At 43.0% G+C, this 27005-nt stretch overlaps 1 protein-coding gene across 2 annotated transcripts in view; it reads left to right on the top strand.

Moving 5' to 3' along the window:
* Positions 1-27005, top strand: part of LOC139563531 (neuronal PAS domain-containing protein 3-like) — a 425688-nt gene that overhangs the window by 356564 nt on the left and 42119 nt on the right. For both annotated transcript variants that reach the window (XM_071382264.1, XM_071382263.1), the window contains one exon: positions 13480-13657. In XM_071382264.1, coding sequence (XP_071238365.1) covers positions 13480-13657 — 178 coding nt within the window. The remainder of the gene's footprint in view (positions 1-13479; positions 13658-27005) is intronic.

The raw sequence follows: 27005 nt of genomic DNA, 5'->3' as shown, positions 1-27005 counted from the left end.
CAAACTACTTTCGTAATACAACTTAAGGTATTTGTAAACGTTAATAATCGATCAAATTGAAGACGGGTCTATCTGTTTTCAATACAGGAGATCAACAAACTAACGCTACTTTTCTAGTCTTGCGCAACTCTCAAACAGTACACATGACGTTACACTGTTTCCAGGTGGCCTCACTTCTTCATTGCACAAAGGAATAACCTCAACCTATTTCCAAAGAGTGGTGACATCCAGTGGAAGCGGTAGGAACTGAAAACAGGGTGATTAGAAATCCAGTATTACAATGAAAACTCATTGAACAGACAGTGACTTAAAAAATAAAATAAAAATAATGGTTAGTCCTCGGGGTTTTGCCTGCTACATAAGTTATGTTATACTTACAGACATGATTCAAACAGTTTTAGAAACGTCAGAGTGTTTTCTATCCAAATCTACATGCATATCTTATATTCTGGGGATGAGTAGAAGGAAGTTGAAATTGGGCACGCTATTTATCCAATAGTGAATTTGCTGCCCCCTATCCTAGAGAAGTTAACTAACCTCCAGATAGATGAGCTTCAATGCCATACAACTCTCCTTCCGTGGCCTCCAACTGCTCTTAAATGCGAGTAAAACTAAATGCATGCTCTTCAACCATTCGCTGCCCGCACCTGCCCGCCCGTCCAGCATCACCACTCTGGACGGTTCTGACTTAGAACATGTGGACAACTACAAATAACTAGGTGTCTGGTTAGACTGTAAACTCTCCTTCCAGACTCACATTAAACATCTCCAATCCAAAATTATATCTAGAATCGGCTTCCTATTTTGCAACAAAGCATACTTCACTCATGCTGCCAAACATACCCTCGTAAAACTGACCAGCCTACCGATCCTCGACTTCGGCGATGTCATTTACAAAATAGCCTCCAACACTCTACTCAACAAATTGGATGCAGTCTATCACAGTGCCATCCGTTTTGTCACCAGAGCCCCATATACTACCCACCACTGCGACCTGTATGCTCTCGTTGGCTGGCCCTCGCTTCATACTCGTCGCCAAACCCACTGGCTCCAGGTCATCTACAAGTCTCTGCTAGGTAAAGCCCCGCCTTATCTCAGCTCACTGGTCACCATAGCAGCACCCACCCATAGCACGCGCTCCAGCAGGTATATCTCACTGGTTATCCCCAATGCCAATTCTTCCTTTGGTCACCTCTCCTTCCATTTCTCTGCTGACAATGACTGGAACGAACTGCAAAAATCTCTGAAGCTGGAGACTCTTACCTCCCTCACTAGCTTTAAGCACAAGCTGTCAGAGCAGCTCACAGTTCACTGCACCTGTACATAGCTCATCTGTAAATAGCCCATCCAATCTACCTCATCCCCATACTGTATTTATTTATTTATCTTGCTCCTTTGCACCCCAGTATCTCTACTTGCACATTCATCTTCTGCACACCCTACCACTCCAGAGTTTAATTGCTATATTGTAATTACTTCGCCACCATGGCCTATTTATTGCCTTACCTCTCTTATCCTACCTCATTTGCACATGCTGTATATATATTTTTCTACTGTATTATTGACTGTATGCTTGTTTATTCCATGTGTATCTCTGTGTTGTTGTATGTGTCGAACTGCTTTGCTTTATCTTGGCCAGGTCGCAGTTGCAAATGAGAACTTGTTCTCAACTAGCCTACCTGGTTAAATAAAGGTGAAAAATATATAAATAAAATAAAAAAGATGAGCAATAATGACTGTATAAAATAAATCATTAAAATACTGAGCTATATTGTGTGCTAAATATAAGGAAATACAATTGCTCAGAGAAATATATTTTGTTTAACAAGTAATATTTATTTTTTCTGAAAAAGTTAACGTTATGGTTCAAAATGATGGTCACCCCTAAATATTCTTATAAATAAAGTAGTCAAAAGCTTATTCCTAGCACTACATCAAGTTTGTGACTCTACAAACTTCATTGATGCATTTGCAGTTAATTTTGCTTGTGTTTCAGATTATTATGTGCCCATTAGAAATGAATGGTAAATTGTGTCATTTTGGAGTCACTTTTATTGTAAATAAGAATAGAATATGTTTCCTAACACTACAACATGAATGTGTTATGATACCATGATTACGGATAATCCTAAATTAATCGTGAATAATGTTGAGTGAGAAAGTTAGAGGGGGTCAAAGATCATACCCCCATGATAATATACAGTTGAAGTCGGAAGTTTACATACACCTTAGCCAAATACATTTAAACTCAGTTTTTCACAATTCTGGACATTTAAACATAGTAAAAAATTCCCTGTCTTAGGTCAGTTAGGATCAGCACTTTATTTTAAGAATGTGAAATGTCAGAATAATAGTAGGAAGAATTATTTATTTCAGCTTTTATTTCTTTCATCACATTCCCAGTGGGTCAGAAGTTTACATACACTCAATTAGTATTTGGTAGCATTGCCTTTAAACTGTTTAACTTGGGTCAAACGTTTTGGGTAGCCTTCCACAAGCTTCCCACAATAAATTGGGTGAATTGTATATGGGATTGAGGTCAGGGCTTTGTGATGGCCACTCCAATACCTTGACTTTGTTGTCATTAAGCATTTTGCCAGAACTTTGGAAGTATGCTTGGGGTCATTGTCCATTTGGAAGACCCATTTGCGACCAAGCTTTAACTTCCTGACTGATGTCTTGAGATGTTGCTTCAATATATCCACATAATTTTCCTCCCTCATGATGCCATCTATTTTGTGAAGTGCACTAGTCTCTCCTGTAGCAAAGCAACCCCACAACATGATGCTGCCACCTCCGTGCTTCATGGTTGGGATGGTGTTCTTTGGCTTGCAAGCCTCCCCCTTTTTCCTCCAAACATAACGATGGTCATTATGGCCAAACAGTTCTATTTTTGTTTCATCAGACCAGAGGACATTTCTCCAAAAAGTATGATCTTTGTCCCCATGTGCAGTTGCAAACTGTTGTCTGCCTTTTTTATGGCAGTTTTGGAGCAGTGGCTTTTTCCTTGCTGAGCCGCATTTCAGGTTATGTCGATATAGGACTCATTTTACTGTGGATATAGATACTTTTGTACCTGTTTCCTCCAGCATCTTCACAAGATCCTATGCTGTTGTTCTGGGATTGATTTGCATTTTTCGCACCAAAGTACGTTCATCTCTAGTTAACACTCCTTCCTGAGTGGTAAGACGGCTGCGTGGTCCCATGGTGTTTATACTTGCGTACTATTGTTTGTACAGATGAAAATTGCTCCCAAGGATGAACCAGACTTGTGGAGGTCTACAAATTTTTTTCTGAGGTCTTGGCTGATTTCTTTTGATTTTCCCATGATGTCATGCAAAGAGGTATTGCGTTTGAAGGTAGGCCTTGAAATACATCCATGAAATACACCTTCAATTGACTCAAATTATGTCATTTAGCCTATCAGAAGCTTCTAAAGCCATGACATAATTTTCTGGAATTTTCCAAGCTGTTTAAAGACACAGTCAACTTAGTGTATGTAAACTTCTGACCCACTGGAATTGTGATACAGTGAATTATAAGTGAAATAATCTGTCTGTCAACAATTGTTGGAAAAATTACTTGTGTCATGCACAAAGCAGATGTCCTAACTGACTTGCCAAAACTATAGTTTGTTAAAACCTCTTTGGGCTAGATGGGACGGTAGCGTCCCACCTGGCCAACATCCGGTGAAATTGCAGAGCACAAAATTCAAAATACAATATTCGTAATATTAAACATTCATGAAAATAAAAGTGTCTTACATTGTTTAAAAGCTTAACTTCTTGTTAATCCAGCCGCTTTGTCAGATTTCAAAAAGGCTTTACGGTGAAAGCACACCATGCGATTATCTGAGGACAGCGCTCCGCATACCAAAGCATTACATTCATTTTCCAACCAAGCAGAGGTGTCACGAAAGTCATAAATAGCGATAAAGTAAATCACTTACCTTTGAAGATCTTCCTCTGGTTGCAATCACAAGGGTCCCAGCTACATAACAAATGGTCCTTTTGTTTGATAAAGTCCTTCTTTTTATCCCAGATAAAGTCAATTTAGTTGGCACGGTTGACTCAGTAATCCACTGGTTTCCCTCGTTCAAAATGCATACAAATTAATCCCGAAAGTTACCAATAAACTTTGTCCAAACAAGTCAAACAACGTTTCTAATCAATCCTCAGGTACCCTAATATGTAAATAAACGATACCATTTAAGACGGAGAATAGTATGTTCATTACCGGAGATAAATAACGAAGTGTGCTCCCTTACCGACGTTCACCACAAAAACTACAGCCAAAATGGGAGCCACTAAGAAAAACTACAAATTCTAGCAAATATTTCCCAAAACAAAGCCTGAATCTCTTTCTAAAGAGTGTTGACATCTATTGGAAGCCCTAGGAACTGCAATCTGGGAGGTATTCCATTGATTTCCCTATAGACAGGCATTTTAAATGGTGTCAACTCCCCAAAATTATTCAGGGTGGATTTTCCTCGGGTTTATGCCTGCTATATCAGTTCTGTAAAGTTTTGGAAACGTTAGAGTGTTTTCTGTCCAATACTACCAATTACATGCATATCCTGGCTTCTGGGCCTGAGTAACAGGCAGTTTACTTTGGGCACCCTTTTCATCCAAACTTCCGAATACTGCCCCCTAGACCAAAGAGGTTAACTTAACAAGAAATTTGTGGAGTGGTTGAAAAATGAGTTTTAATGACTCCAACCTAAGTGTTTGTAAACTTCCAACTTCAACTGTATCAGGTCTGATTCAGTAGTATAGTATCCAGTCCTCTCCTCTCCAAGCCTTCCATTTCTCCCTCCTGAAGTGACAGGCTTTAGTTTGGAGGGAGATTAAGGCCTGCTGGAGAAGTGGCACAATGTGGTATTATAGGCTGAAGAGAGAGAGAGAGGGACAGACAGACAGAGAGGGGGGGGGGGCTGGAGAGAGGGACAGACAGACAGAAAGAGTGAGAGAGAGAGACAGAGAGAGAGAGAGGGAGAAAGAGAGAGAGAGAGAGTGACTGCTTTTCTACTAAATGTGTATCTTGGCTGTCACAGGCCTGTTAAAGGTTACTGTAATCTGTGACCACTGTAACACTTGAGTGGACTGGAGAAAGCCCTCTGCAGTTAACACACATAGAGAGAGAGAGAGAGAGAGAGAGAGAGAGAGAGAGAGAGAGAGAGAGAGAGAGAGAGAGAGAGAGAGAGAGAGAGAGAGAGAGAGAGAGAGAGAGAGAGAGAGAGAGAGAGAGAGAGAGAGAGAGAGAGAGAGAGAGAGAGAGAGAGAGAGAGAGAGAGAGAGAGAGAGAGCGCGAGCGAGCGAGAGCATCATCAGAGCGTATACAGTTCTGATCTGTATGTCTGTTTGGTTTGTGAAATTAGAAGACCTTGTCATTTGGCTGACAAATATTACTTTACTGCCTTGAGCTTGGCAATGTCCGCGTTATCCAGCATTTTCATATGATGGACTATGTTGGCATCTTTTTTTTTTGGTTCTTGAAAGCATTTGGGTTATTAGAGAAATTAAGTATAAGGCTGACTTCATTCTCATTCCTGGCGCTGGTGCTTTAATCATAAACACTCAATCGTCAATCATTTACAGAATCAACGCCGAGAACATCTTTTGTGATCTCATATTAAACTTCCCCCGAATCCACCCCTTGGCAAAAATTACTCACATCGTTAAAAAATATTTAATTAGGCTGTAGTTTATACAGGTCTCATGGGGGAGTGGTGATTTGCATGAGGCAGGTCGCCCTATGTACTGTGTGAGGGAGATTGGATGTGAGAGGGGGTTCAGCGGGTCATAGTCTCAGCCAAGGACCACCATTTGCCAAGGTCAGACAGGTAGCTGGGTGTTTCCCCTGGGTCCCGTCCAGCACACCGGGAAGACAGCTCCAATTGCCCTTAATTACTAGCTTCCTTTAAGCCATTGACGGTCTGTTTTTATTTTAAAATCCTCTCAGCTTCTGATGCCCATGATGCTACAGCCATATCTGTGTAGCCTTTCCATTTGTTTTGGAACCAGGAGATAACTAGAGATATTCACTAGATCCCTGGTTATTAGATATTCTGCATGAGGAGGGGGTGTGATACCACTCTGGCATAGAAAACACACACCCAAACAAGAGATGGGTGGGAGGACGCTGCTGCTTTGGCCCTCTATCCAAGTGATGCTGGGTTGTGACACTTGAGACCACAGGTTTCTTACTCTTCTGTCATTTAGACAGTATTGAAGATTTGCAGTATTATCAAAGCTGGTGTACCCTCCCTCCCTCCCTCCTTCCCTCTTTAAATCAGTAATAACATAGGTCTGGCATTAGTTATTCAAACCCTACAAGAACAGCAGTTTGCCATGTTAAGAAAAAAATATATTTTTTAATTAAACTTCCATAGCTTTATGCCAAGTGTTATCAATTGAGGGCAATGTAATATGAATCATTAATACAAGAGTAATTATACTCTATCAACCTTATAATTTTCCATTTATCTAATGTTAAATGCAGTAATTAATTCTGAACCCTAGAGCCAACATCAATTTATTTGATTAGTACTTTACAAAGTCACACCGATATTTTAGAAGTCTAGGAGGGATTTTATATTTTTCTCCCTCCCAACAGTCATCTGAAATGTTACTTTCCTCATGGGATGGTGCTCTATAGCATGATAATATTTCATCATTAAATATGCACGTTTGAAGGCTTTGATTAATATTTAAGAGCTCTTATAAGTAAAATATTTACTGAGTGTACAAAACATTAGGAACACCTTCCTACTATTGATTTGCGGCCAATTTTGCCTTCAGAACAGTCAGAACAGTCTCAATTCGTTGGCGCACGGACTCTACAAGGTGTCGAAAGTGTTCCACAGGGATGCTGGCCCATGTTGACTTAAATCTTTTGTCTTACATACACAATCCATGTCTCAATTCGGGAGATAGGGTGGAGGGGGAGGGAGATACACTACATATACAAAAGTACAGTGCCAGTCAAAAGATTGGACACACCTACTCATTCAACGGTTTTTCTTTATTTTTACACTATATTTACAAAAGTATGTGGACCCTCTTTTAAATTAGTGGACGTGGCTATTTCAGCCACACCCATTGCTGACATGTGTATAAAATCTAGCACACAGCCATGCAATTTCCATAGACAAACATTGGCAGTAGAATGGCCTTACTGAGCAGCTCAGTGACTTTCAACGTGGCACCGTCATAGGATGCTACCTTTCCAACAAGTCAGTTCATAAAATTTCTGCCCTGCTAGTGCTGCCCTGATCAACTGTAAGTGCTGTTATTATGAAGTGGAAATGTCTAGGAGCAACAACAGCTCAGCCACGAAGTGGTCACACAAGCTCACAGAATGGGACCGCTGAGTGCTGAAGCGCGTAGCGTGTAAAAATATTCTGTCCTCGTTTGTCAAACTCACTGCAGAGTTCCAAACTGCCTCTGGAAGCAACGTCAGCACAATAACTGTTCATCTGAGCTTCATGAAATGGGTTTCCATGGCCGAGCAGCTGCACACAAGCCTAAGATCACCATGCGCAATGCCAAGCGTCAGCTGGAGTGGTGTAAAGCTCTTTGCCATTGGACTCTGGAGTAGTGGAAACACGTTCTCTGGATTGATGAATCACGCTTCACCATCTGGCAGGCCGACAGACAAATCTGGGTTTGGCAGATGCCAGGACAACGCTACCTGCCCCAATGCATAGTGCCAACTGTAAAGTTGGGTGGAGGAGGAATAATGTTCTAGGGCTGTTTTTCATGGTTCGGGCTAAGCCCCTTAGTTCCAGTGAAGGGAAATGTTAACGCAACAGCATACAATGATATTCTAGACGATTCTTTGCTTCCAACTTTGTGGCAATGGTTTAGGGAAGGCCCGTTCCTGTTTCAGCATGACAATGCCACCATGCACAAAGAGAGGTCCATACAGAAATGGTTTGTCGAGATCAGTGTGGAAGAACTTGACTAGCCTGCACAGAGCACTGACCTCCACCCCATAGAACACTTTTAGGATGAATTGGAACGCCGACTGCGAGCCAGGCCTAGTCGCCCGACATCAGTGCCCAACCTCACTAATGCTCTTGTGGTTGAATGGAAGCAAGTCCCACAGCAATGTTCCAACATCTAGTGGAAAGCCTTCCCAGAAGAGTGGAGGCTGTTTAGCAGCAAAGAGGGGACCAATTCCGTATTAATGCCCATGATTTTGGAATGAGATGTTCGACGAGCAGGAGTCCACATACTTTTGGTCATGTAGTGTTTGCAGACAGACAGACAGACAGACAGACAGACAGACAGACAGACAGACAGACAGACAGACAGACAGACAGACAGACAGACAGACAGACAGACAGACAGACAGACAGACAGACAGACAGACAGACAGACAGACAGACAGACAGACAGACAGACAGACAGACAGACAGACAGACAGACAGACAGACAGAGTGAAAGAGTGAAAGAGAAAGAAGGAGAAAGAGAGAGTGAGACAGAGAGAAAGAAAGAGAGTCAGAGAGAGAGAGAAAGGGAGACAGATAGACAGAAAGAGGGAGAGACAGATAGACAGTGAGAGAGACAGACAGACAAAGAGAAAGTTAACATACAGGAGGCAGGCTGTCTAACAGGTATGTCTAACAGGTATATTTGACAGTGGGATTCTAATAGAGCAGAACATTTAATAGAGGAAGATGACATTTCTGAAGCCCTATGTAATTAAGAGTTTTCCTTCTTTTAAAACGAAGAAGCATTAAGTACTGCCTTTTTATGGTTGAATCAGGTGTTTTATATGACTATGTTCCTTCCTTCCTTCCAGCCAGCCAGCCAGCCAGACAGGTGTCAAATGCGTAGATATTAATAAGTGATTTTCTACGGAATAAGCATGTTGCTAATGATGCCTGGCCCAGCTGTGCTCCAACCCTGACGACACCACACACACACCAGCCTAAATTACAATGCAAACGCAGCCACTGTAATCCAAGTGTCCTTTCTGCCATCACAGAGTATAATCTGCTGCCTCTCTTGTAATAGACAACACCGGCCACGTTACTGCCCACGACGCAACACAATGAATATTTGAGCCTGTATTGTTTCTCCCCCGGCTGCGCATTGTTCTCATCTAGTCATCAGAAGAGATTAAAGCAGATGACTGCATTGTTGAGCCAAGGCTCATTCTAATACAGTTAAAATAGTCATTGGTCGTGTTCATGAATTATAATGGGCCACAAAAGGTTTGTCTGTCACCAAGCCTGTGAAAGAGAGATATAAAGCTTTTGGCTTGTTTCATTTCCATTCTGAAATGTATTCAGCAGGCAGTCAGCGCTGGACTGGCACATTCACACTGACCGCACGGGCTGCAGTCGTCTAATTTATTATTGTAGCTTAATCCAGTTATAAATGGGAATCGCCATCTCTCATCCCTAGTTCGGTAATCCATGGTAGTGTGTTGCTCTTTAGGTTAAAGACTGATGTACAATGATCTCTCTTTTCTAAGAGGGATGTGATTATGTCACTCCTTTGTCTGAGGGGGGATTCAGCCATTTGTAATCTGTAGGAGTTCCTAACCCCAGCCCAGCCACCAGGCCTGGCCCCCTCCACCGCCCCAGCCCCCTCCATCTATCACCAGCCACCAGGCCTGGCCCCTCTACCTCCCCAGCCTCCTCCATCTATCCCCAGCCATCAGGCCTGGCCCCTCCACCTCTCCAGCCACCTTCATCTATCCCAAGCCACCAGGCCTGGCCCTCTCTACCTCCCCTGCCCCCTAACATCCTCCATCTATCCCCAGCCACAAGGCCTGGCCCCCTCCACCTCCACAGCCCCCTCCATCTATCCCCAGCCACAAGGCCCCCTCCAGCCCTCTAGCCCCCTCCATCTATCCCAAGCCACCAGGCCTGACCCCCTCCACCTCCCCAGCCCCCTCCATCTATCACCAGCCACCAGGCCTGGCCCCTCTACCTCCCCAGCCCCCTTCATCTATCCCAAGCCACCAGGCCTGGCCCCCTCCACTGCCCCAGCCCCCTCCATCTATCCCCAGCCACCAGGTCTGGCCCCCTTCACCTCCCCAGCTGTCTAGCCCCACCCCCATCTCTATCCCCAGCCACCTCAGCCTCCACTTCTCCAGCTCCCTGAGAGAATCTCATTCCCTTTAGCCCAGTAGATAGAAGCCTTCAGCCCAGAAGATAGAAGAGGCTGTGTCCCAAATTGCACACTATTCCCTATACAGTGCACTACTTTTGACCAGAGCCCTGTGGACCATGGTCAAAAGTTTGGGACGCAGACAGTGTCAGCCTTCTAAAGGAGACTCTGAAAAGACTTCTTTGCAATGTGTCTTCTTCTCTCTGTTGCTTCCTTATCTAACGCTATCATGATTGTGTCATGATCTATCTAACAGAACCATGTATGTTTGCTGTGTATTGGTTCCTGATCTAAGTAGTAGTTAGATACTATTTTTGACATACACATCTTGGAGAGACTGAAAGTTAGAGGGATTGTTCACACAAATTGCAAAATGACACATTAGTGCTAAATCAAAGCGTCGATTGCTGTCATACTTTGTCTATAGAGTGCTTACAGGGTAAAGAGAACTATCCATTTACTCTTCAGTCTCTCCAAGATGTGTATGTTAAAAAGAGTATCTAAGCACTAAGATACTACTCAGATCAGGAACCAATAAACAGACAACAGACATAGTTCTGTTAGATATATCATGACTATCCCTTTGAACAACATGACTGTATCAGTGGTCTTACCTTTGTGATAAAAAATACAAGGATGTGATGAAAAAAGTGTGCATGGGCAGGGTTTTTCTGCCGTTCCGTCCAATTGACCTCTTTGAAATGATTCAAATTATTATTTTCCATTTTAAAGACGGGGCACCATCAAGTTTGACAACAGAGACCTCATTTGGTTGGTTTCCGTTATTGAAGAGTTTTTATTATTCATTCAGTTTGTCCTTTTGGACAAGGACATCACTAAAATAAAGACAGTAAAGATAACATTGTTGGGTAATGGCTTTGTTTTATCTTTGTTTTTGTTATCTACCTTCATGCATTTGCAAAACTTCCTTATGCCTCATGCTTGATGTAAAAGCAGCGCGGTCAACAGAGGGAGGTTATCCCATAGAATTAGAATGAGTAGAATTAGAAAGCCCATGGTTAGAGGTTGTATATCCATTCTACTCATTCTAATTCTATTGTTCATCCTGCCATTTGACATTTAATGAAACTATGAGGTACATAGGCTATTAGCTGCAACCACTTTTAATCAGCCTTCTATATTTTATGTTTTGAATATGTTTAATTAATTTTAAATCATGTTGTTGGCTAGATAAATAGAAAAGACATACAGCAACAACAGCAGGTTCACGTCACAGTATTGGTGTATCATTTCACTTCTTAATCATTGTCTCTGCTTTGGAGTATCATTTATGAAGGACTAAATTGCTTCAAGGGATTTGACATGAAAGAGATTATCCCCATGTAATACTCTGGTCCCTGTAGACCCAACCTGATCAGTGAGCGTTGCATGGCCAAACACCATCGTAACGCACAGAAGGAAATACCAACACTCATACACACATACTCAAGGAAATACCAATGCCATGTGATTGGATATTCAAGAAGGGGGTTTATAAACTCAGCAAAAAAAGAAACTGCCCTTTTTCAGGACCCTGTCTTTCAAAGATAATTCATAAAAATCCAAATAACTTCACAGATCTTCATTGTAAAGGTTTTAAACACTGTTTCCCATGCTTGTTCAATGAACCATAAACAATTAATGAACATGCACCTGTGGAACAGTCGTTAAGACACTAACAGCTTACAGACGGTAGGCAATTAAGGTCACAGTTATTAAAACTTAGGACACTAAAGAGGCCTTTCTACTGACTCTAAAAAACACAAAAAGAAAGATGCCCAGGGTCCCTGCTCATCTGCGTGAACGTGCCTTAGGCATGCTGCAAGGAGGCATGAGGACTGCAGATGTGACCAGGGCAATAAATTACAATGTCCATACTGTGAGATGCCTAAGACAGCGATACAGGGAGACAGGATGGACAGCTGATCGTCCTCGCAGTGGCAGACCACGTGTAACAACACTTGTACAGGATCGGTACATCCAAACATCACACCTGCGGGACAGGTACAGGATGGCAACAACTGCCCGAGTTACACCAGGAACGCACAATCCCTCCATCAGTGCTCAGACTGTCCACAATAGGCTGAGAGAGGCTGGACTGAGGGCTTGTAGGCCTGTTGTAAGGCAGGTCCTCACCAGACATCACCGGCAACAACGTCGCCTATGGGCACAAACCCACCGTTGCTGCACTAGACAGGACTGGCAAAAAGTGCTCTTCACTAACGAGTCGCCGTTTTGTCTCACCAATTTGCGTTTATTGTCGAAGGAATGAGCGTTACACCGAGGCCTGTGCTCTGGAGCGGGATCGATTTGGAGGTGGAGGGTCCGTCATGGTCTGGGGCGGTGTGTCACAGCATCATCGGACTGAGCTTGTTGTCATTGCAGGCAATCTCAACGCTGTGCGTTACAGGGAAGTCATCCTCCTCCCTCATGTGGTACCCTTCCTGCAGGCTCATCCTGACATGACCCTCCAGCATGACAATGCCACCAGCCATACTGCTCGTTCTGTGCATGATCTCAATCCCATTGAGCACATCTGGGACCTGTTGGATCGGAGGGTGAAGGCTAGGGCCATTCCTCCCAGAAATGTCCGGGAACGTGCAGGTGTCTTGGTGGCAGAGTGGGGTAACATCTCACAGCAAGAACTGGCAAATCTGGTGCAGTCCATAAGGAGGATGAGGTAGCAGTACTTAATGCAGCTGGTGGACACACCAGATACTGACTGTTACTTTTGATTTTGACCCCCACTTTGTTCAGGGACACATTATTCAATTTCTGTTCGTCACATGTCTGTGGAACTTGTTCAGTTTATGTCTCAGTTGTTGAATCTTGTTATGTTCATACAAGTATTTACACATGTTAAGTTTGCTGAAAATAAATGCAGTTGACAGTAAGAGGTTTCTTTTTTTGCTAAGTTTATTAGAGGCATAGACATATTAACAGCCTGCTGGTTTTCCTTGTCATACCCAAATAACAATGGCAAATCCTGTTTTCATCCTAGGAAATTAGAGTGTTTAAATTATTATTTAATTTTAGAACAAATGTTGTTAAGTTGGAATTTTGGGAGGGGGGGATTTAGGAATAGGATGAGTAGGATGTTACTTCTGGAAGCAGAATTCATGTTGTGGTACACCTCTGGAAACTCCCACACACACACACGCACTCCCACACACACGCACACACACACACACACACACACACACACACACACACACACACACACACACACACACACACACACACACACACACACACACACACACACACACACACACACACACACACACACACACACACGGTGCTACTGTAATAATGACCCTCCCTGTCTCTCTGTGTCCCTCCCTCCCTGCAGGTGGAGCTGACAGGAAGTAGTGTATTTGACTACGTCCACCCTGGTGATCATGTGGAGATGGCAGAGCAGCTGGGCATGAAGCTGCCCCCGGGGCGAGGCCTCCTTTCTCAGGGCACCGCCACCGAGGACGGCACCAGCTCTGCCTCCTCCTCCTCACACGCAGAGACCCCCGAGCCAGGTGGGCAGAGAGGGAGGAGAGGGAGGGAGGGGAGAGGATAGAGATGATGGGTGGTGGAGAGTTTGGATGGGGAAGATGGGAAGGGAGTGTGGGGTGATGAGGAGAGAGGGGTGACAGGGTGACCTTTCATGAAAATAATGTAAAATGTGCTGCCTTTAACACAGTTGAATATTGAGAGCTTTTGGCATGTTTATGTTTAAGCTATTATCAGTTTGGGTGTTTGGCTGGCATGCCTGATTTTGTAGTTGTTGTTTTTACAGTAAAGTGTTAGTACTGAGCATTTTATCCTTTTAATATCAAGTACCAACAGCTGTTGGCTTACACTCAAACCAGTCTGTGAGGGCTTTCTGTTATGAAGGGTGTGTGTGTGTGTGTGTGTGTGTGTGTGTGTGTGTGTGTGTGTGTGTGTGTGTGTGTGTGTGTGTGTGTGTGTGTGTGTGTGTGTGTGTGTGTGTGTGTGTGTGTGTGTGTGTGTGTGTGTGTGTGTGACATGATATGTCTGATGAGTGTTTTTAGCCATGCCCCAGATCCTCCTCACAGGGACAGTGGAGCCCAGCCGTACTGTAACACAGCTTACCCAGCCTCACTCTGCCTCCCTTCCCCAATTTCATTACAGAAGGAATGAAAAGAGGCGACATCCCTCATTGGAATTCTTTTCAGGCCTGTTATAGACTTTGCCTTCCAAATGTTCCCATTTTCATTGTGTTGTACAGATGATAATTTAAGTATTAGGGGGAAATCCATTTATAAATTCAACAAAATGACTTGATATCCATCAGTCCCTTGGTTCATCAAGCTGTTCAAACAGGAGGAAGATTGGCTGGTCGGCCCGAGTCTTCGGAGAGATTCTGTAATTAGATCTTCAAAGGATTTATTATTTCTTGATTGGGGCTGTAAATGAATTGAAGTTCCACATTTTGTCCTTTTCGTGCATTTTTTTCCAGCCAGGAGATATTTCACACTGGCAGAGCAGTGGAAGAAGAGAGATGAGAGATAGAGAGAGATAGAGAGATAGAGAGAGTGAGTGAGTGAGTGAGTGAGTGAGTGAGTGAGTGAGTGAGTGAGTGAGTGAGTGAGTGAGTGAGTGAGTGAGTGAGTGAGTGAGTGAGTGAGTGAGTGGGTGAGTGAGTGAGTGAGTGAGTGAGTGAGTGAGTGAGTGAGTGAGTGAGTGAGTGAGTGAGTGAGTGAGTGAGTGAGTGAGTGAGTGAGTGAGTGAGTGAGTGAGTGAGTGAAGGAAGGAGGAAGGGAGAGAGTATCTAAAGAGCTTTAGGGCTCCTGACGTTGAGATATATTAGTGTACACAGGGACTCATTATGAATGGGCTGTAGGAAGAGACAAAGACCACCCAACTCTTTCCCTCCTCCAACCCTTCCTGTCCTTTTCTCTCATTCTCTCGCTCTCGCTCTCTCTCTCTCTCTCTCTCTCTCTCTCTCTCTCTCTCTCTCTCTCTCTCTCTCTCTCTCTCTCTCTCTCTCTCTCTCTCTCTCTCTCTCTCTCTCTCTCTCTCTCTCTCTCTCTCTCTCTCTCTCTCTCTCTCTCTCTCTCTCTCTGGGAGCTAAGTGAAGTGAAAGAAAGCAGTGTGCCAGGATGGGGGTTCCAGCCTCTTGTCACCCCCCACCCCAAACACACACCTCCCCCCAGCTCAGCTGTCCTGTTGTACTCCCTCTCTCAGCTCCACCAATGGATGGGGGATGTCACATCTTCTTCCCCAGCCATCCAGCCAACCAGTCATACTTGCAGGACAGAATAGTTTTATCAACAGTCTATTTTGCATACGTGCAGCAGACTGAGATTTGTCGGTTTCCTTCCCCTTCCCCTCTCCAGGGCATGTCAGCTTGGTAATAAAGGTGTGTGTGTGTGTGTGTGTGTGTGTGTGTGTGTGTGTGTGTGTGTGTGTGTGTGTGTGTGTGTGTGTGTGTGTGTGTGTGTGTGTGTGTGTGTGTGTGTGTGAGCGTGAGTGCGTGCGTGCGTGCGTATGTGCGTGTGTGTGTGCGTGCGTGCGTGCGTGTGTGTGTGTGTGTCAGAGCAGAACAGACCTTTTTTATCTTAGAGAAGGTTTCTTTGATCAAGATGAGAGTGTAGCGGGATGCACTATCTGTGTAGTGATGTGATCATGAACACAGGTTGTTGTCGTTGATGTTGTTGTTGTTGTTGTGGTGGTAAGGATAATCAGATCAGTCTTCTTCAGGACACACTGGTCCTCTATTGATTGGTATTCATTTTTACTCCCACTAAAGTTCCACACTACAATCCTGTAGAGAGTGTCTCTCCATATTAATGTTTTAGAAAGTTGACCCTGCTGTCTTAGGAGAAAACATGTAATACAATATGTTTCAAGTGTTAACCTCATTTGCCATATGTAATAAATACATTTGAAATCTTACTCACCATAGCTCTCATTTTAAAAACAGCATTACTGTTAATTATATGTTGCATTGATGTCGCTATTCTTCTCACAGGGAATAGTGTCCAGTCAAGGTAGTGCAATTCAGTCTGTTAAAACATTCAACTTAATTCGACAATACTGTATTCATTTTGTGTAAAAATGAAAATTCAACTAATTGCCATAAGTAGTTAATTATGTATCGCAACAGTCATCATTTTCCAAGGCTTTGACTTATGTTGGGATCATAAGTCCTTGATTATTGTTGCTAATTATGCTATTAGTACAATGACTGTGAATAATTATTTGTAATTGTACACGTTTATCATAATTATGAAGTTACCTGAGTTTATTGTCATCTAAGTTTTATGTAATTTAAGGGACAATTATAATTACTTTCTCCAAGGACAGAGCTGCTCAGAAGCTGTGGGCAGTAGAGCTGTATGGGCTGGGGGGGGGGGGTTGGACGGTGTGTGTGTCTATACTGTATGTGTTAGTGGTGTGTGTATGTGTGTGTGTGTGTGTGTGTGTGTGTGTGTGTGTGTGTGTGTGTGTGTGTGTGTGTGTGTGTGTGTGTGTGTGTGTGTGTGTGTCTTTACGTGCGGCACATGTGCACTTGCGTGCGTGTGCACTTGTGCGTGCGTGTGTGTGGACTGCATGAACTCCCATCCCGGTAGGTTAAACCTTTGATTTGTGTGGATCCTACTCTAGCCTTTAACAGGTGTCTGCTGCATGTGACATTTGAAATGTAAATAGAGCTCTTTACCAAAAGCCCCAGAATCTACCTTTGTCAACCCTCTCTCCTTCCCTTTCAAACACACATATAACACACACACACACAACCCCATCTTAAGTTATGGTATGAGGGTCTGAGTTGGGGGCAAGGTTCTTCACCTTTTATTTTTTTATTTTTTTTATGTAACCTTTATTTAACTAGGCAAGTCAGTTCAGAACAAATTCTTATTTACAATGACGGCCTACCAAAAGACAAAAGGCCTCATGCGGGGACGGGGGCCTTGGATTAAAAATAAATACAAATAAAAATATAGGACAAAACACATCACAACAAGAGAGACAACACAACACTACATAAAGAGAGACCTAAGACAACAACATAACAAGGCAGCAACACATGACAACACAGCATGGTAGCAACACAAAACATGGTACAGACATTATTGCGCACAGACAACAGCACAAAGGGCAAGAAGGTAGAGACAACAATACATCATACAAAGCAGCCACAACTGTCAGTAAGAGTGTCCATGATTGAGTCTTTGAATGAAGAGATTGAGATAAAACTGTCCGGTTTGAGTGTTTGTTGCACCTCGTTCCAATCGCTAGCTGAAAAGTGCTGAAAAGACAAGCGACAAAGGGATGTGTGTGCTTTGGGGACCTTTAACAGAATGTGACTGGCAGAATGGGTGTTGTATGTGGAGGATGAGGGCTGCAGTAGATATCTCAGATAGGGGCGAGTGAGGCCTAAGAGGGTTTTATAAATAAGCATCACCTTGGTATGTGAATAAACATATCTCAGTCAGAAAAGAGTATAACTTTATAGGCATACACTAATCATGCAAATTCACACAATATTTATTATGGATTTGATGTACTGGAATATATTAAATCAACCCTATGTGCTAATAATACAGTGTTAAACCACTTTAACTTTCTCTCAATTATTATATTACAAAATGATTATACTAAAGCAAAAAATAGCCATTTTAAAACAAGCGTGCTCTCATAGTTTAATTGGATTTTTCAGAGTACACATTGAGCCATCAGAGACTATTATTGTTAGACTTTTCTAATGACTTTTCTAACTAAGACTAGATGAGGTGCATGTGCTGTTTACAATAGAGCATGATCAAATGAAGATAATGGAAGAGTTGAGTGACAACATAAGAGCTCACTGCCCTGATGTGAAATACAGCTCATCCTCTGCATTAATATCTCTCATATTTTAATATCAGCTACGTTTAAATAAAACTTCTGAAGGGATTTGAGAATATTAGAATATATTTTTACAAGCTGAAGTTTGAGGCCTAGTTTAAAGACTGTATGTAAAAAGTATAGATTGTGCAGTATTCAGAATGGTCTTCTATGCGCGTGCGCGTTTGTATTAGCTCTTGTCCTGAGGAATAGGAGAGGAAGGGAACCTGTTCTGTCAGCCAGGAGAGGAGAGGAGCTAGCGTCTTCTGATATGCAGCCAGAGCCTGGCCCTGTCCTCACCTTCCCAGCCACGATAGACCTGCTGGAGCTGCTTATAAAGCATGCATACACGCACACACCCGCCCTCTCACACTGTCGCTCCCAGCCACAGTCAGCCAGAGAGGAAGTCAGAGAGGCCCAGGGTCTGATATGCAGCCAGGCTGACTGGTGCTGGAGTAGAGGAAGTCAGAGAGGCCCGGGGTCTGATATGCAGCCAGGCTGACTGGTGCTGGAGTAGAGGAAGTCAGAGAGGCCCGGGGTCTGATATGCAGCCAGGCTGACTGGTGCTGGAGTAGAGAAAGTCAGAGAGGCGCGGGGTCTGATATGCAGCCAGGCTGACTGGTGCTGGAGTAGAGGAAGTCAGAGAGGCCCGGGGTCTGATATGCAGCCAGGCTGACTGGTGCTGGAGTAGAGGAAGTCAGAGAGGCCCGGGGTCTGATATGCAGCCAGGCTGACTGGTGCTGGAGTAGAGGAAGTCAGAGAGGCCCGGGGTCTGATATGCAGCCAGGCTGACTGGTGCTGGAGTAGAGGAAGTCAGAGAGGCCCGGGGTCTGATATGCAGCCAGGCTGACTGGTGCTGGAGTAGAGGAAGTCAGAGAGGCCCGGGGTCTGATATGCAGCCAGGCTGACTGGTGCTGGAGTAGAGGAAGTCAGAGAGGCGCGGGGTCTGATATGCAGCCAGGCTGACTGGTGCTGGAGTAGAGGAAGTCAGAGAGGCCCGGGGTCTGATATGCAGCCAGGCTGACTGGTGCTGGAGTAGAGGAAGTCAGAGAGGCGTGGGGTCTGATATGCAGCCAGGCTGACTGGTGCCGGAGTAGAGGAAGTCAGAGAGGCCCAGGGTCTGATATGCAGCCAGGCTGACTGGTGCTGGAGTAGAGGAAGTCAAAGAGGCCCGGGGTCTGATATGCAGCCAAGTTGACAGGTGCTGTAGAGGACGGAGGTTGGGGGTGGAGGACTGGCAGGTTGGTTGTGTTGGGGTCATGTGTGCTCAGATGTGATACTCTTACACAGGGGCAGCTGTCACAGATTTGTATCTACCATCCCACCTGCCTCATTTATAGTCTGCTGGTGAAATTGCTCTCTTTTACATGTCCTGTAGCCAAGAGTCCTTATTGGTCTTGGTCTCTGGTGGTGTGGATGGAAAGACAAAACCAGACCAATCGTATTGTGGGCTAGGCTATATGTGAAGGGCACATTTCACAGACGTAGAGGGGCTGTATGTTCGCAGGTGTTGTGAAGAGTTTAACATGACTAGTTTTAATGGTGAATACTGTAGCTAGTGGCTGGTGACAGTGGATCCCCTCCCAGTTCATTCCAGCTCTGTCTAGCAGCATCACCCGGCGTTGGTTGTTCTCTCTCACGTCTCTCTCTGATTGAGAATGCAAAATCCTAGCAACATCATCCCTCGTTGGTTGTTCTCTCTCACGTCTCTCTCTGATTGAGAATGCAAAATCCTAGCAACATCACCCCTCGTTGGTTGTTGTCTCTCTCTGATTGAGAATGCAAACCCCCAGCCTTTTGTTCATCTGTCTCTCTGTCAGTGCGAGGATGTCTTCAATTAAATAAACATCAGTGTTTGTTGTGATGTCCCCTCTCTCTTGTCTATAGATACAGTCAGTCTATAGACAGGTAGCCTAGTGGTTAGAGCGTTGGACTAGTAACCAGCAGGTAGCCTAGTGGTTAGAGCGTTGGACTAGTAACCAGCAGGTAGCCTAGTGGTCAGAGCGTTGGACTAGTAACCAGCAGGTAGCCTAGTGGTTAGAGCGTTGGACTAGTAACCAGCAGGTAGACTAGTGGTTAGAGCGTTGGACTAGTAACCAGCAGGTAGACTAGTGGTCAGAGTGTTTTACTAGTAACCAGCAGGTAGCCTAGTGGTCAGAGCGTTGGACTAGTAACCAGCAGGTAGCCTAGTGGTCAGAGTGTTGGACTAATAACCAGCAGGTAGCCTAGTGGTCAGAGTGTTGGACTAGTAACCAGCAGGTAGCCTAGTGGTCAGAGTGTTGGACTAGTAACCAGCAGGTAGCCTAGTGGTCAGAGTGTTGGACTAGTAACCAGCAGGGAGCCTAGTGGTCAGAGCGTTGGACTAGTAACTGGAAGGTTGCAAGATGGAATCCCTGAGCTGACAATGTACAAATCTGTCGTTCTGCCCCTGAACAAGGCAGTTAACCCACTGTTCCTAGGCCGTCATTGAAAATAAGAATTTGTTCTTAACTGACTTGGCTAGTTAAATAAAGCAGACAGTGCTTATGTTGCTCAGCATGGAGTTAAGGAAATGTGGTGTATTGTGTACTCCCCGGGGAACATGATATTTGCTGTCCAATATGTATTATTTGAAACAAAGATTTCTGGATTTAGAGCTTGATTTTCATGTCGGTTATTTTCAATAATAAGATAGGAAGTGGGATTGCTGCTAGTTTCCTGTGACTCTGAGATATGTGCGGTTGCGTCCCAAATGGTACCCTATTGCCTATGTGCCTATATGGGTCCGGGTCAAAAGTAGTGCACTAGATAGTGAATTGGGTGCCATTTGGGGCACAGACGTGGACTGTTCAGAACAACTGTTAGGTGATCCCACGGCACAAACATGCTGTCGTAATTCCAACAAACTAAAGGCAAAGAGAACTGGGTAATGCATATTGAAATATATTATTTTATTCATGCAATTTCCAGAACCAAGTCAGAATGAATTGCAAACAACCTATATCGCACTATTGTATTTACTACTGTAAGTGTAACTGGGATTGCATGTTGTATTGAAAGTGGTTGGTTTGCCTAAATATATGAAATAAATATAACTACCTATGTGAATTGAGGTTGGTGCACAGTTCTACTGTCGTTTGAACAAGGCTTGTACTGTAGGTGGAGTGAATCATTTACCCTTGGTTTCATAATTCAACACTGATAAAGCTTCTAACAGGGTACAAGTCAGAATACAGTACCTGTTCATTCTCTTCTTGCAGGGGAAAAGTCAGAATACAGTACCTGTTCATTCTCTTCTTGCAGGGGAAAAGTCAGAATACAGTACCTGTTAATTTTCTTCTTGCAGGGGAAAAGTCATAAGTTACTGGCAATTGAGAAAGTACCTATCAGTCCATCAGATAGATTCTCTGTCAAAGCATCAGTGTGGGTGTTGATGAACTAGGCATCGTAAATAAAGGCCTACCCGGCTCCCTTGATCGCTAAGGCAAATGTTTTTTAATCATCTGATGTGTTGGGCTTTAGCCTTAAATTACACCTCTTGCTAATGCATAACTTGATTTTTAAAAATGTATAAATAAAAATGCCCATCAATCATAGCTAGCTTTCGTCTGGCAGCAAGTCTTTCATAAAAATATTCACTATCTACTGTATTTCTCCTTACAAAGCACAGAATATATTGTATTTTCTGTTATGGTTATACATTTAGTTTTAACCCAGACTATTCATACACCTCACCTTTAGACATGTAACTAGTGTGTATTGATGAATTATTACTTTTATTCTTGCCTAGGTTATTCATCAAATGAACCCTCGTCAACAGTCATTTTCCCCGCTGTGCCTCTTAAGAGACTAGCAAAAGACTTTTTATATCAAATCTGTCACTTACAGTTGACAATAACTGTGCTCAATAATGCATGTTTATCCTTAATGCAGATCAATGTCAGACAAGAAAGGCATTTGAAACACCGTTGGTCTGAAAGCCGACATCTCAACCACTCTGTAGTGTGATTAGGTGGTCCTCTGAAGCTCAGTTGGTGAGCATGGTGCTTGTAACACTTTCCATACGTAAAATATATGCAGTTGTTCTGCAACTTTTTAATATATTTATATATACAGTATATATATTGCCCTCAGAACGGACTCAATTCGTCAGGGCATGGACTCTACAAGGTGTCGAGAGCGTTCCACAGGGATGCTGGCCTATGTTGACTCCAATGCTTCCCAATTTTTGGTCTATTTTTCTCCCTCCGAACAGTCATCTGAAATGTTACTTTCCTCATGGGATGGTGCTCTATAGTATGATAAAATGTGATCATTAAATATGCACGTTTGAAGGCTTTGATTAACATTTAAGAGCTCTTATAAGAAAAATATACACTTAGTGTACAAAACATTAGGAACACCTTCCTAATATTGAGTTGCGGCCCATTTTGCCCTCAGAACAGCCTAAATTTGTCGGGACATGGACTATCAGGTGTCAAGAGTGTTCCACAGGGATGCTGGTCCATGTTGACTCCAATGCTTCCCACAGTTGTGTCAAGTTGACTGGATGTCCTTTTGGTGGTGGACCATTCTTAATACACACGTGAAACTGTTGAGCGTGAAAAACCCAAATATATAATTATTTAGGTTGCAGGTGCAGCCAATTATTTAGCATTATCTAGAGTGTGTCTGGGTACAACAGACACCTCTGACAGCTAGTTGACTGTACTTGAAGATAATGGTAACTGCAGTAACCCCTCCAAAAGGGAAAACTGTCAAACTCTCATCTCCCACATTAGTAAAAGGACTAATAAACGCTTTTGAAACATCTGTACATTTCACCATCACTCCTCCTAGTACCCGGAGCCGCTCCCAGCAGCTATCAAACCGCTCGGCTCAGCGCCTATATACGCAAAACAATCCCTAAGGAGCAACAAAGAAACTAATGACAGCTTAGCTGGCCTACAAGATTGAAAATTCTGTCTCAAAGAAAGTACAAGATCACTGGAGAAGGAAGGTATCAGAGCTTTGAAAGACAAAGACAGGATCAAGCAGTCTCCTGACTATTAGAAGCCGGTTTTATTTAAGCTTATTTGGCTGATAAGGTTGTCAGAAAAGGCTTTTTATCAGCCGAGTGTTGTAGGCGCAAGGCATTACCACACTGCTCTGTTCCCATGCAGTGTAGAGGAACAGAGAGTGCTGCAGTGCTTTGTGGGAAAGGCTTTTGATAAAGATGCCACATGTTTTCACACAGGAGGAAAAGCCACTTTGGAGTTCAGATCTCTGATGTTAAACGGTTTAGTATAATGATACCCTGTGAGAGTGGAGACCCTCTTGTTTATTATTTATATTTATATATTGGCTTTGTTTTCCTACGTAGACAAAGCTTTATTGTGTAATCTGAATATTCTGCTTTGTTTTAGGTATTGTCATATAATTGCTCTGTATAAAATAAATACCTGGTCAGATAAGTGATAGCTTGTTAAGACAGAGTTTTTTTTAAACTTCCTTCCAGGAAGAGAAAGGGAAAACAAAATAGAAGCCATTGCAGTCACTCTGCCTTGCTCTGTTTAAAAAAGCAATTTAGTTATTTTTCCAGTTTGTGGAAATGACAAACCATGTCTCTTTGAGTATAGGCAGAATATCAAATACAAAGCATGTTGACAGAAAACACAAGCAAATAACATATTGTATGACTCCACTACCAACTCCTCACTCATAATGGCCTTCTAGAATTGTACATTGGGAGTGTTAGCTTATCATACATGAAATATTGAGATTTCTGAATGACTGTGTCTAACTGGGTAGGAATGCATTGGTATTCTGTTGAGCTCTTATATGCAAGATGGGTCACTGTGTTTCTCAGGCATTTATTCATAGAAAAGGAGCCTCTGCAATCTGACTCACCTCTCTGGCACCCCTTTTAAATACATATTTTAGATCACTCACAGGAGGAAATAATGGCTTATTTGCAGCTTTGTGTACTATTTAGACTGCTCACACTCCGAGATTAATTGCTTTTTGTTGGGCCTAAATTTCATATATATATATATATATATATATATATATTATATATTTGTTTAACTAGGTGCTTATAAGAGCAGGTGGTAGATAAGATGTCTACTCCCAATAAACTGGGAAATTATCACTCCTGCTTTTCCTCATGGCACAATTTGTCAAACCTGCTGATAGGAAACAAATTCTATTCATAAGGTCCCCCCCTCTCCCCTCAGCACCGATGTGATTCGGTAGCAATTCAATTATAGTTTTGTGAGATAGTGAGTCCAGAGAGAGAATCTAGGCTGACAATAAATATGACAGGACAGTTACAGAGTGTTTATGCAATTAAACTTTCACTGACAATACCTGGCGAGTGATGTATGCCTGGGCTGAGGTTTGTGTGCACAAGTAATGCCCCACAAGGATGGCACATTATTCATTATTTTACAGCTGCTCTGATCTTCCAGGGTTGGCTGGGAGCTGTTGCAGGGAGGGAGAAGAAGTGAAGGTTTGGAGTAGAGGGAGAGAGAAGGAGAGGAGGTAAAAAGAGAGGGAGAGAATGAGGCAGGGTAATTAAAGAGAGTAGAGAGAGCTGAGAGAAAAGCGAAGTAGAGGGGCTTAGTAGAGAAAGGGAGTGGAGGGGTGGAGGCTATAAGGGTGGGGGAGTGGGGGAAAGGACAACGGAGGAGAAAGCTTGGTCTATCGTTGAGAGGACTGAAGCAACGAGTGGCCCTCTCGAAACAGAGATGGCACATGTCAAGGGGTTTTAAAAATGTCAATCAACCCTTTCCTCCATAAAAAGCACTTTGTTGTGGGCACTGAAACTAAAGCACTATATAGAATTACTTTAGTTTAGTTTGCGTTTAGCAATTACATTTAGTATGGGTATTTTGTACTGATTTCTTCATACTCATACAGTATATAAAATGTACACAATATTTCTTTAGTGGTCCTGAACTGACAGATATATAGCACCTTAAGGCTCAAACCCAGAGCAAAGTGTCAACGGTGTCACGACAGTTTGGTACAATCGTAAGATTATCACATGTGTTGCAAGAAAACGTATTCTGTGTACACATACATTAATACAATCCAATTCTCAGGCAGTTTGCATTTCATTTGTTATCAGACAGTTGACATGTAGATCCTATTTTAATAGCGTAAAAATGAAAGCTACTCTTTATCTAATTGAATCAGAATATTTTCCATTGGCGAGACTGACTATGTACATGGGATGTCAATATTCATAATTGCATGATGGTGTGTGGAGTCTGTTCCCATAAGACTCCTGTAATGATGTACTGCATCTTAAATTTAGAAAATAAGCCCAGATTTGTGTGCTAGCTAGCAAGCGCTCAACACTCCTTGCATCTCAAATGGCACCCTGTTCCCTATGGCCCCTGGTCAAAAGTAGTGCACTTTAAAGGGAATAGATTGCCATTTGGGATGTAGCCCTACTGTCTACCCCTTCATCCAGTCTTTCTCTTCCACCTTAATCGATGTAGTCTTCAGAAGACCATTAAAAGAAGGGGAACAAACACTGCATAAAGCAGTGTCCAACACAAACACATTAATAATACACATCTGTCTATTTTGTGGAGAAAAATCACATTTAACTCCAGAAAAACCCTATGATCTCCTTAGCTTTACCTGCGTAGTGACATACAAAGCCACAAGATATACAATAATGTCATGGTAATATGCAGACTAAAGACAGCGGTGAAATGGAAAGAGAAGTGATCTATTGGGAGTCAAGCACAGTAAGGATTACTTTGTATGATACAGTAGCTTCTCTTTTTATATTCTAGTTAACAAGGATGTTGTGACCTTGTAAAGATGTTTCTTTGTTGACTTTGTCACTGGCATCTTTTTGCCAGTTATCAGCTGTACAGACATAACCTAACACTGTGAATGTTATTAGTGTGTTAGTCAATGGTTGGCATTTCACTAAGGGTTTCACCGACACCGGTCCGTTTGTCCACAGATGCGAACTTAGGTGAGGTGTTCGTTTTAATTAATCATTGGTCCTTCAAACTGTAAGGTTATCTCCTTTGTTGTGCGTGCGTTGGTTCTTCACAGATAATTAGGTCTCATATTTCAGCTAATTCCACTTGAGAACTGGCTGTAGCCACCTGCTACTTTTGAATGGGTCATTTTGTCTTGTAAGATCCCCGTAGACTGATGCGGCTCATGAAGAATGAGAAAATGTCTCTTGTCCCCACAGTGTCCTTTGTGCACTTGCCTAACATTTGAATTGTATGTGTGCAACACACTCACTCTGAAACACACACACATTCTCTCTCTCTCACACACACATTTGCACACACACACACGCATCGTGGTGTGATAGGGATGTGTTGATTTTTAGGTGTATATGGATCTGAAAGGAAAAGTAATTCTATTAATTCAAAGTGAATAACAAAGAATACCAGGCCTTTCCCCATGTTGTTCCATTCATTCAACCTGCTAGTGTTTTGTTCTTCCTTCATAATTATTTCCCAGTCAGATCCACACTGATTTCCTGGAGGACTTGTGTACCTCAGACTAACTTATAGAACAACGGAGCTAGGATAATTCACAATATTCCTCTGGGGGTGGTGTTCTCTGTTTTGTCAAGGACATTTTTATTACAAAGCTGATGGAATTTGCATATTAATTCATTTCTTTCAATTTTTAAGATTTAATGTTGTCAACATGTATCAGTGCAAGGCTTTGACAGAGCTGATGAAATGGGTCAGTGAAGCTTGAACATTTTGGAGTGAAGCAGCCATCTGCAACCTCCGAGCCCCCAGTGCAGAGCGCTCTCTGTCTCTCCTGCAACTTGATTAAAGAAAAGGACTTTGACCGGGGAGGGGCGGGGGGCGGAAAGAAAGAAAGAGGGGAAGGCTAAAATAATATGCCAATATCTATCAACTTGCTTTGAGGGCTTTCTTCCAAATTAGAATGCCATTAGGGGCCGTCGATTCATAAAGTGCATTTCCATGTTTGGTTCCCGACATTGACCTTTAGAATTCAGTGGCTGAGCCTCTTTCTATTACATGTTGTATGAGTCTTTTAGGTGTATTAATTAGT

This window comes from Salvelinus alpinus, chromosome 34 (genome assembly GCF_045679555.1).
Source record: "Salvelinus alpinus chromosome 34, SLU_Salpinus.1, whole genome shotgun sequence".
Classification (NCBI taxonomy): domain Eukaryota; kingdom Metazoa; phylum Chordata; class Actinopteri; order Salmoniformes; family Salmonidae; genus Salvelinus; species Salvelinus alpinus.
This window is presented reverse-complemented; position numbering and strand designations above follow the sequence as displayed.